The following is a 12,476-nucleotide window of genomic DNA, read 5'->3' as shown; positions in this document are numbered from 1 at the left end:
TTTACAGCTCTCCGTTGTAGCTTATCAATGTACAAAACACAATGTTTGAAAATTCACAGGGGCCTGTTCCACTGGTCCCAATCTGAGGTTTGGGCTGGAGACCTCCAACCCAAATCGCTGGGTCAAAGTTATTTTCAAACCTGGACTGGCTGCAAGTACCTGCATCAAGAACTCTGGGATGGATTTGAATGGTGATGTGCTTTTTGCAGTTCTATCTGAAGGGTCTCAATTAGGGCAAAGAAAGGAAAGGATATGTAATTTTTTTTGTCTCCTATGGCTCCTGGTAAGTTAAAGAGCATAGGGCTGAATCTAACGGTTCTTCAACCAAGTGCAAGTCACATTGGATGTGGTGAAGTGATTCCCACGACATGGTCAAGAAATTTATCTCAAAATATCTTGTCAAACTGCATTAATTGCTATTTTTACCCGTATGCTGATTTCCATTCCATCTTACCACATGCTATACCCAGAATAACTCGCCACCCACCAGAAATCTGTGTTAGACCAGCACCTTCTGTGTGCGTCATGTTTGAAAGCCCACTGACATCTGGCAGCTGCTCTGCTCACTGTCTGGGACAAATGAAAGATGGCTGAGAAGGAGCAGTTGGCAAATCAGTTCTAAAAAAGGGTCTTGGTCAATGAGGTTTTTCAGATTAAGACCATCAACCTCCTGGAAGACCAACAGGGGAGGCTTTGCCATTATATCATGCCATATTGACGATTGCCACCTAGACCAGTGCTGCCTCAAAGGTGTGTTGGACCATGCTGCATTAGCACAAGAAAGTCAATGACTTTCTTCACTCTGCCAGGATAAAGGGCCATATTCTGCTCTCTGCTCCCTCACATTCACTCAATCCAAGTCTTCGTACCCATCTCCCACAAAGGGAGATGTTCTAACACCTCCTCTGTTACACAGAACACCTTCTCTTACTTGTTCTCATTGTCCCCCCCACCCTCCCACACCAATAATTCTGCATCCCCTCTTTGCTGCCTCCTTGTTTCCACACAGCACCTCAACAAGATTCCTCCATATGCATCAGCGTTAACAGCCACCATCCATTTGTGTTTTACTTTGTCCTGCAACCATCCATATGCCTCCATGGACAGATTGGTAGCTGTCCTGAGAGGGAGAGAGGCCCACATCTTCAGTGTATTTCCCCTTACGTAGCTCCTCAGGACTGAAGAACAGGTGAGAGTGGGGCAGAGAGCCTTGAGGATAGTTCAGGCATTCCCCCTTCACAAAGAGACAGGGCATTAGCATGAGACACCCAGCTGGAGGAGCAACCACCCTCTGGCCTTCACCTCCATTCAGCCTGCCTTTCCCTCAAATCCCTGGAAATTCAGGCCAAGACTGTTCAAGACTGTTCAGGGGGAATGGGCTCCACTATAGAATAAGCTCCCTCCATCCCATCATTGGAACAAAGAGCTCAGTGTGGCACAGAGGAAGGGCAAGGTTAAGAAAAGTATACTGAGAGAGCACGGGCTTACAATGTCCTGTATATAGCTGGTTTTTCACCATTCTTATGACTTTTCCTTTCTCTGTATAGGGTTTAGATCCTTCAATGTGCCTATAGCATCTCTCCTAGGGCAGTGACAAGGTGCAATTATTGGGGGCCAGCAATAAGTGTTGATTGATTCATGTAGATACAGGGGTAACAATGTGCATCATCGGCACTGTGAGAGCATTCATGGCCATTCTCCTGAAGATTGCACACTTTCTGTGCATTTAACAATGGAAATAACAATGGCAGATCCCATACCACATGTTTTTAGCCTCTGCTGACATTCCCAGCATCACCTTCTCCTTCCTAAAGTTCATTCTGTGAAGCTGACACATTTCACTCAGGTCATTACCCAAGCCCTCCACCTGAGCCAGATGTACCACCCACTTTTATCTCCCTGTGAGATATTGTATTGTAGATTTCTTCGCTAACCTACTCACAAGTGCTTTACATTTACTCATTCATCACTTCTCACAAGAGAATACCGCATTCCTGTTTCATTCGTTCATAATTCCCCACTATAACACAGCTTCATTCATCCATTCATAAAACCATGGTTTTGTCGTAGATTTTACAATTCCAAGATAGACTAAAATTAAAGCATTACTTCCAGACCCATGACTGCTGCTTCACCCCTTATCAGACCTATTTACATCAAAAGCTACCTCTGAATAAGCATCAAAGTCTACAAAGTCTATTCGGAAAAATACCATCTTGCCATCATGTCTCTATGACCTACCCAAAACTATGCAAAGATTAATCCGCCCTTATCAACCATCTTTCAGATCTGACAAGATTACAGAACACCAAATATTTTCCCCAGTTAGAGTCATAGAGTCACCCCTCAGCCTCTGATGCTCCAGGGAAAACAGCCCCAGCCTATTCAACCTCTCCCTATAGCTCAAATCCTCCAACCCCAGCAACATTCTTGTAAATCTTTTCTGAACCCTTTCAAGTTTCACAACATTCTTCCAATAAGAAAGAGACCAGAATGCATCCAATATTCCAACAGTGACCTAATCAACATCCTGTACAGCTGAAACACGACCTCCCAAATCCTATACCCAATACTCTGACCAATAAAGGAAAGCATACCAAACGCCTTTTTCACTATCCTATTCACCTGTGACTCTACTTTCAAGGAGATATAAACATGCACTCCAATGTCTCTGTGTTCAGCAATACTCCCTTACCATTAAGTGTATAAGTCCTGCTAAGATTTGCTTTCCCAAAATGCCATCTTCCACTCCTCAGCCCATTGACCCATCTGATCAAGATCCCATTGTAATCTGAGGTAACCATCTTTGCTGTCCACTCCACCTCCGATTTTGGTGTCATCTGCAAACTTACTAACTATATCTCCTATGTTCATATTCAAATCCTTTATGCAAATGACAAAAATAGTGGATCCAACACCGATCCTTGTGGCACTCCGCTGGTCACAGGCCTCCAGTCTGAAAAACAACCCTCCACCATTACCCTCTGTCTTCTAGCCTTGAGCCAGCTCTGTGTCCAAATAGCTAATTCTCCATGTATTTCATGAGATCTAACCTTGCTAGCCAGTCTCTCATGGGGAACCTTGTCGAACACCTTACTGAAGTCCACATAGATCACGTCCACCTCTGCCCTCATCAATTATCTTTGTTACTTATTCAAAACATTCAATCAAGTGTGTGAGATATGATTTCCCAAAGCCATGTTGACTATCCCTAATCAGTCCTTGCCTTTCCAAATACATGTAAATCCTATCCCTCAGGATTTCCTCCAACAATTTGCCCACCACCGACATCAAGCTCACTGGTCTATAGTTCCCTGGCTTGTGCTTACCACTTTTCTTAAATAGTGGAACCACATTAGCCAATCTTCAGTCTTCCAGCACCTCAACTGTGTCTATCAAGGGGCCTAGCAATCACTTCACTCAATTCCCACAAAGCTGTAGGGTACACCTGATCAGGTCCTGGGGATTTATCCACCTTTATGTGTTTCACAACACCCAGCACTTCCTCCTCTGTAATATGGACATTTTTCAAGATGTAACCATCTATGTCCCCACATTCTGTATCTTCCATGTCCTTTTCCAGAGTAAACACTAATGCAAAATACTCGTTTAATATCTTCCCCATTTTCTGCGGCTCGACACAAAGGCCACCTTGTTGATCTTTGAGGGGTTCTATTCTCTCCCTAGTTACCCTTTGTCCTTAATGTATATGTAAAAATCCTTTGGATTCTCCGTAACTCTATTTGCCAAAGCTATCTCATGTCCCCTTTTTGCCCTCCTGATTTCCTTCTTAAGTATACTTCTACTGCCTTTATACTCTTCTAAGGATTCACTTAATCTATCCTGTCTATACCTGACATATGCTTCCTTCTTTTACTTAACCAAAACCTTATGTCCTCAAGTCATCCAGGATTCCTTATACCTATCATCCTTGCCTTTCACCCTAACAAGAATATACTGTCTCTGGACTCTCATTTCATTTCTGAAGGCTTCCCATTTTCCAGCCGTCCCTTTACTTCTGAACATTTGCCCCCAATCAGCTTTTGTAAGTTCTTGCCTAATACCATCAAAATGAGACTTTCTCCAGTTTAGAACTTCAATTTTTGGATCTGGTCTATCCTTTTCCATCACTGTTTTAAATCTAATAGAATTATGGTCCCTGGCCCCAAAGTGTTTCCCTACTTCCCCACCTCAGTCACCTGCCCTGCCTTATTTCCCAAGAGTAGGTCAAGTTTTGCACCTTCTCTAGTAGGTACATCCATATACGGATTCAGAAAATTTTCTTGTACACACTTAACAAATTCATCTCCAACCAAAGCCTTAACACTATAGCAGTCCCAGTCAATGTTCAGAAAGTTAAAATCCCCTGCCTTAACCACCCTATTATTCTTACAGATAGCTGAGATCTCCTTACAAACATGTATCTCAATTTCCTGCTGATTATTACAGGGTCTATAATACCATCCCAATAAGATGATCATCCCTTTCTTAATTATCAGTTACACCCTAATATCTTTCCTGGATGTATTTCTGGGAATATCCTCCCTCAGTATTGCTGTAATACTATCCTTTATCATAAGTGCCACTCCTCCTCCTCTCTCACCTCCCGTTTTGTCCTTCCTATAGCTTTTGTATCCTGGAACATTAAGCTGCCAGTCCTGTCCATCCCTGAGCCATGTTTCTATAATTGCTATGATATCCTAGTCCCATATCCCTAACCATGCCCTGAGTTCGTCTGCCTTCCCTGTGAGGCCTCTTGCATTGAAATACATGCAGTTTGATTTATCATTCCTACCTTGTTCTCTGCTTTGTCCTTGCCTGCCCTGACTGCTTGACTCGATTCTTTTCTCAACTGTACTAATCTCAGATTGATCTCTTTCCTCACTGTCTCCCTGGGTACCATACTAGTTTAAATCCTCTCGAGCAGCTCTTGCAAATCTCTCTGCCAGCATATTCTTGTACAGGTCACTTCTACCTCAGAAGAGATTCCAATGATCCAAAAATGTGAATCACTTTCCCATACACCAGCTCCTCAGCCATGCATTCATCTGCTCTAACTCCTATTCCTACCCTCACTAGCTAATTGCATCAGGAGTAATCTAGATATTACTACTCTCAAGAACCTCTTTTTTTTTATTCCTGCCTAACTCTCTATATTGTCCCTTCAGAATCTCATCCTTTTCCCTTTTCATGTTTTTGGTTCCCATGTGTACAATGACCTCTTGCTGGTCTATCCCCCCCTTGAGAACATTCTGCACCCTCTCTGAGACATCCTTGATCTTGGCACCAGGGGGGCATCATACCATTCTGATTTATTGTTGCTGGCCACAGAAATGTCTGTCTGTGCCTCTGACTAGAGAGTCCCCTCACACAATTGATCACTTGGAACCCAACATACCCCTCATTAAATTAGAGCTTATCTCAGTACCAGAAACTTAGCTGTTCGTGCTACATTCCCCTGAGAATCAACCACCCCCTACATTTTCCAAAACATGATACTTGTTTGAAATGGGGATAGCCACAGAAGACTCTTGCATTACATGCCTACCTCTCTTACCTTTCCTGGAGTTAACCCATCTATGTATCAGTGGCTTTTCTCCCTTCCTATAACTGCCATCCATCACATCCCCTTGCTCTTGTAATTTCCACATTGCCTCTAACTGTTGGTCCAACCAATCCGTTTGATCTGATAGGATTCGCAACCAATGGTATTTGTTGCAGATATAATCCTCAGTAACACATAAACTCTCCCTAAACTCCCACATCCGACAAGAAGAGTATATCACTCCACTAATATATTTATTGCTTCTTCCAATCTACCCACCCAGAAAATAGCACTGCCTTATCCCTCTACAAAATACTGCTCCAGGTTAATTTAATACTTCTGACTTCAGAGACATATCTCAGTAAAACATACAATCAATAAAGAACCCACTCTACTCACTATTGTAGATTTACAGCAAGGCTATACTTAAAACTGAAGAAGGGCTCATGTCCGAAACATCGATTCTCCTGCATTCCTGAAGAAGGGCTCATGCCCGAAACGTCAATTCTCCTGCTCCTTGGATGCTGCCTGACCTGCTGCGCTTTTCCAGCAACACATTTTCAGCTCTGATTTCCAGCATTTGCACTCCTCATTTTCTCCTATACTTAAAACTACTCACTTATCTGTTTCTGTGCTGTGACCTCTCCCAAACTGGTTCCTCTAAGATCAGTTGTGAATTTCACTGTTTGTTAATTTTCCCAGATGCACTCCGATGTCCAGCAATACATGAATTAAAACAGCAAAGGCAGTAACTGTGCAGGTTCACTGCTGTGTCAGTTAGCAGCGTGAGTTTCTTTCTCTTTTGCTCTCTCTCTCTCTCTCTCTCCCCACCTTTCACTGACCATGTACTTGCTGCCTGTAGTCTGTCCTTCTCCCTTTTAAAAGTGCTGTTGTTTTGACTTTTTTCCCAGAACAATACAACAGCATAAAAAACAGTAACTGCTGCTCCTGTGATTTGAGAAAATCACCTCCAACACCAAAAATACCTTTAAAAAGGAGCAGTCTGTTACAGTCAGGAATTTTTCCCATCCTCCACCTTGGAGTACTTATTAAATACCTTTCATTATCCCTTTCAGAAACTAACAGTCAAAGCGGCGCTTAAGTGAAATTGCTTGAATGAATGAAACTCACACCGGCAAATAGTAAACAAATCTCACAACTCAGTTGCTGTCATCAGTTTAATATCCTTTATTCTTTTATTAAGGGCAGGTGCTATTTCTAACTTATTTAGAGCATGTAGGCCTAGTATTTTTACTAATATTTTCTAACTTAAAGACAAAAGGACCAACACCTCTTAATTATGCAAGCAGACCGGACACACACTCCTAATTGCATCAGAAGTAATAGCCACCATTTAACAAATGTTCCATCTCCTGTCTCCCCAGAACAAAAGTTCCTTAAACCTTTGTGTACTATAGATAAAACAATGTAACACCATAGTACTGGAATTTTAATATATGTAAGAACTGTGTATAAAGAGGCTACTGTAAGAACTGTATTTTGGGATTCCATAGCTGTCTCGAACTTGTGCGACTGCACTTGCTGAAGGAAGAGGCTATTTTTGCCACTCAGCGATTTTGGTCGTTATTTGAACATGATCCCACATCCCTAAATACATGCCGTTCTGTAATTCCAGGCAGAAAACAGCCCCCAGTAGGCTATAAAAACTTGAGATAGGTGGTAGGCTGCCAACATTCAACTCCTCATCACTTACGTAATGAGCATCCTGATTCTGACTACCCTGAGGATGTTGAATTGTGTACATCCTCCTGGATTGATACTGTGGGCTGCTCTTGATTTACTGTGCTGGAACACCCTTGTCACTTCCCCTTGTCTTGACTGAAGCCTGCAGACAATCATGACAAGCTTCCTTCCTTAGTGTCTGCACTACGCACCTAGTCAGGACAGCAGTGAGCCTCATACCTCTGACTAAAGTTGGGCAAAGTGTAAAAAGAAAAGCCAGGAATGCTGTGAGCATCCAGGTAGACCCAGAATGAATGAACTGATAGCAGCAAGCTTTAAGCAAGTGTGATGGGCTTTCTTATAACACAACTGGCAATTTCAGATCAGGCTGCTAGAGTCTGGAGGCATGACCACCTCTGCCTGCCCTCTGTGATGATGATCCCTCTCCTCTACACTATGCTATCCCACTGGGACCACCACGGACCCTGTCTGGGAACTGTGGCACCACTTTCCTCTAATCAGACATCTTTGGAAAGGCTGCCGTTTAACAAGCAATTTTGAAATGCCAGTGCTTGTTTGGGTGCACAGCAGCTTTTTCAAGATGGCACGGGCTCCAGGCATACATATCTTTTGGCAAATACCTAGTGTTCGGCGAGGTATGGGAATGGTCAGTGGTAGGATAGGGATAAAATCATCTAAGACAGTACTATAATGATCAGGTATGTAGTTAATGAATTGAAAAATCCTCCATGCCAAAATATGACACTTAGCTAAAATTTAAGTAAGATTTGGTACCTAGTTTATTTAATCTCTCTTCTGAATTCAACTTTTGAGATACAGGTATCATTATGGAAAACATACACTGTATCCCCTCCAAGGCCAATATATAATTCCTGATGTGCAGCTGGCAAAACTGCTTGCAGTACTTCAGGTGTGGTCTAAACAGGGTTTGAAATAGCTGAAACATAATTTCTTACTCTCTTTTATTCCATCCTCAAGACATAAAGGGCAACATTTCATTATCCTATTTGATTGTTTTCTCTACCTGCTCATGGCATTCTAGTAGTTTTCTCAGTTACTTCATGCCTCCACCGTTGTTGACATTGACCCTTTTCCAAAATACCCTACTTGTGGACACCTCACTTCATTCTGCTTTGAAATCTTATCATTACTTTTGCTCATTAACTTACTTTGACAATATCCCTTCCTGTACCATCAGCTCATTAATAAATACAATGAATAACTCAGAGTGTTTGCAAATTAAAATACTTACTCATTATCCTGACTCCTATTGTTACAACATGGGATAAACCCCCTCTGTTAATTTAGACCAGTAACACATCTATGCCGTGCAGTAATCTGTGAAAATTTGTGAGGCCAAGAACTAGTTAAAGTAAAAAGTAACAATTTTATTTCTTAAGGTATAAAAGAGAATAATTAACTATTTACAACTCCTTCCTCTGACCTATCATTTATTTTCCCTTCTATAATACTAGTCCGATAAAACCCCTAATTAAGATTTACCAAAATTCAAATTTCAAAACCATCCAATTGTCGAAACTTATCTTGGTATCTTCCTCTGTAGAATTTCTTATTCTTAGGAGTTTCTGTTTCACAGGTCACTGATCGATAAAGATACCTTTAAGAGAGCTATTTTTGGCAGTCTGCACATGCTGGTGGCTTGGCAGTTCTCCCCCATTTGTTCAATGTTTCTTGGTCTTATACCCCCAAAGCACCAGATTGTGTCATTGGATTTTAATATTGTCAATATACTAAATTCAAACTTGATTGGAGTTTGGGGTTTTTTTGGGGGGGTTATAATTTAAACAGATTGGCCACATTCGAATTTGTTTTTGTCTCCAGGCAACCAGCTGCACTAGTGCTGGACCAAAAGGTTACATTGTTTCTTGTTCAGAACACTTGGTGCTGTCAGGTAGTTCTGCGAGCTCTTAATTTTCTTGAAGGTAGAATAGTTCATAATACTGTTGCTAAACCAATTTGCCTTCAATTCATTGAATTTCAATTTTACCTAACAGTCCCATTTGAGAGATTTTAGCAAATGCCATTTGGAATTCCATCCATAAAATCACATCCATTGACAGTTCACCATCCACTTAGTCACCTCTTCAAAACATTCAATCGAGTTAATCTGTCATGATCAGGAGAGAAAGCTGTGACTGCTTCTGCATTTCCAAAGGAACGGAAAGCCATTTGTAACATCTGCACTACAACCAGGAATCTAGTCAGATTCTCTGTGTCCTTTATGATACCGTTACTTAGTGGATTACTAGATCAGTGAGAGAAAAGCTAATTCAGTGAGATTTAGTATGAGTCCAATAACTATCGAGCATAAAAATATGATTAGCCCTGTGCCCATAAATCAGTTCAATGAGCAAAAAAGAGTCCCCCAAAATGAATCAAAAATTCATTGGATCATTTGGGATACAACAAAAAAATGCCTTGAGTAAAGTATGCTCCATTAAGTAATAGTTTGTCATTTGTGGCCATTTGCCATCTGTACAATTGTTAAAATCTCACCACAATGTTGTAAACAGTCATACAAATCACGCAGCATTACTGGATGCATGCTGAAGTACAAACGAATATTTTTCCCAACATGTGTATTCTGTTTTACGGGAGTGGATGTACAAAATGCTGTAATCGATATTAGAAATGTAATTTGGCAGTAAACTCTGCACTAGTCTTAATGTTGCAGTCAGTGTTTCCAGAAAAAAAGTCTCAACTAATGTTAATTCCCTTAAAGTTGAAATTTGTGAACTTGTACTCAAAATGGTGTTACCAATTCCATCCATTCTCTATCAAATTAGCAAAATTTGGAATTTTTAGTCAAAACATATTTAACTGAAACTTTATTACATTTACTGGTGCTCTGTGTTGCTAGTCCTATTACACTTTGAAATGCACCTTCCATTTAGTTGAGTTGTTAATGCTGTCATTTCCTCATTTTAATCACTAACCCTCCCCTGTCTCTTTATCATTTTCATCTTTCTTATCAGATTAAAATGCATCCCTCATACTGGCCTATCTGTTCTGTCAGTTTTACCATGTTCTGCTCACACTACCTCACATGTGCAAACCAAAAGAACCCCAGAGATGTGGTTATTATTGTCAGAAATACAGTCTGATGTGAAGCATAGCTTCCATGATTACAACTGGAAGTATGAGTTTGACTGTCGAAAACTTGACTCTTATCAGGAAACCAATGAGTGTTTAGAAATTTCTCAAGTATGCTACCATTGAGCTCCTTTATGAATATGGTGGGAATATTGCAGTAAAGCTAATAAGCATAGACTGGATAGACGATTACACAGTATCTCTTTGAATAAGGGCAAGCTACTTTGTGATTATATAATCTGCTTTTAATGGTTGCCGCATTCAGGCATCATTTTCTGCAAGTATCCAAAATAAACTTGAAGTGCAGCTTACTGTTACAATTTGTTCATCTATATTATAGCATAGATTTTTAAAATAAAGTTAGATCACATTTTTCCCTTTTCGCTTCCATTATATGCTTAAGACGATCGCTGTGCCCAATGCCTGCTCGCCTGCCTATTTTGTGAACTGCTGTTCCTGTGCAAATCCATCCTTAATACCACATCATGTGGTGGATTCAATACATGCAGTTGCTGTGCTGAAGATTTTGAAAACTACAGTCTGACTCGCTGCACGGATTGTGAGGACCTGGAAGAAAGTTGTGTAAATTCTGATTGTATGGGGATTTGTTCTGAATGCTGCGGTCTCTGTTTTCCATCATGACCACTGAGGAGAAAACCTTTGACCTGTACACTTAGTCCAGATGCTGAACCTCGAGCTTTTGTAATACAATTTTGAAAAATAAGAAGGCAGTACATTCACGTATACAAATAAAACAGAATACAAATACAAAGCTCATATAACTTTAATGAGATTAAACAGCAAAACAATGCCTTCCGTAAATATATTCCGTAAAAATAAATATATTAGTGCATGCTTTGATCTAATGTGCATTATTTATGCCTTTGTTTGTAAAGTCGTAAGAATACAGAAATTTAATGATGGTACATCAACAAATTAATATACTAATGTTTGAGCATTGAATTTGAGTATGCTTTGAAATATGCATTCCAATTAAAATTAATTAATTAACCCATGCAAATTTAGAATGATTTCAGTTGTAGCATGAAAGACATAATTTAGTTTACAAAAGTACAAATGATATTCAAAACCAGTGTAACAAATTTGTTTGCCATGTCTCTCTCAAGCTACACAGTTTTTAATATTATTATCAACTATATAAATAAATAAAAGATATACAGGATTGGATGAGTGATGGGTATTTTATATCTGATTGCTGAAGAGAAGTTTCCGAAATTGACTGATCAGACAATAATACAATGACTGCTTTGCCACATTACATTTGCAACAGAAATTGGAGTAATGCACAATTTTTTTAGAATTTCTATAATGCCTTTTTTTACAACAGCATTTTTGAACCATAGTCAAGATATTGTGTGATATTGAATAATACTTAAAGGTCTCTCTTCATACTTTAAAGGTATTTACGAAGTGCAGCAACCCCATTTTTCAGCTGAGATGTGAAATCAAAGTCCTGTCTGCCCTCTCAGATGGAAGTAAAATTATCCATTGTACTATTTGAAGAGCAGAGGAGTTCTCCTGGTGTTCTAGTCAACATTTATCCCCCAATAAACACCATTGAAAATAATTTAATTGGTTATTTATTTCATTGCTGTTTGTGGGACCCTGCTGTGCGTAAATTAACTGCTGCATTTCTCTATGTTACGACAGTTCACAAAGTAATTAATTGACTATGAATCACTTGGAGATGTCCTGCAGTCATGAAACATGCTTTATAAAGGCCAGTTCCTTTTGTTTTTATTTTTTCTTTCTTCCTTGCATTGCTTCTCGAAATTACAGCTGAAATTGTCTTGGTTAAAACTAAAATACTTGGTGGGGCAACTGGACTTCATTCGATTAAACCCAGAATACTAAAGAAAATGGGTAAAGCATATGTGAGCCGTGACCTGGGACTTATTAGCCTATGCATTTGATAAGAAAGTTTTAGATTAGATTACTTACAGTGTGGAAACATGCCCTTCGGCCCAACAAGTCCACATCAACCCGCTGAAGCATAACCCACCCAGACCCATTCCCTTACATTTACCCCTTCACCTAACACGACGGGCAATTTGGCATGGTCAATTCACCTAACCTGCACATTTTTGGATTT

At 40.1% G+C, this 12,476-nt stretch overlaps 1 protein-coding gene across 9 annotated transcripts in view; it reads left to right on the top strand.

The window, feature by feature from the left end:
* LOC140483845 (myoD family inhibitor domain-containing protein-like) overlaps window positions 1-11,951 on the top strand; it is a 97,161-nt gene extending 85,210 nt beyond the window's left edge. For 3 of the 9 annotated variants that reach the window (XM_072582551.1, XM_072582552.1, XM_072582553.1), the window contains exon 4: window positions 10,767-11,754. In XM_072582551.1, coding sequence (XP_072438652.1) covers window positions 10,767-11,005 — 239 coding nt within the window. In that variant the 3' untranslated portion in view covers window positions 11,006-11,754. Of the gene's footprint in view, window positions 1-59; window positions 571-10,766; window positions 11,764-11,783 lie in introns of those variants that run through there. The other 6 variants (XM_072582547.1, XM_072582546.1, XM_072582554.1 and 3 more) reach the window with 5 other exon arrangements.
* Window positions 11,952-12,476: the final 525 nt, after the last annotated feature.

The sequence above is a fragment of the Chiloscyllium punctatum genome, chromosome 12, assembly GCF_047496795.1.
Source record: "Chiloscyllium punctatum isolate Juve2018m chromosome 12, sChiPun1.3, whole genome shotgun sequence".
Taxonomy (NCBI): Eukaryota; Metazoa; Chordata; class Chondrichthyes; order Orectolobiformes; family Hemiscylliidae; genus Chiloscyllium; species Chiloscyllium punctatum.
This window is presented reverse-complemented; position numbering and strand designations above follow the sequence as displayed.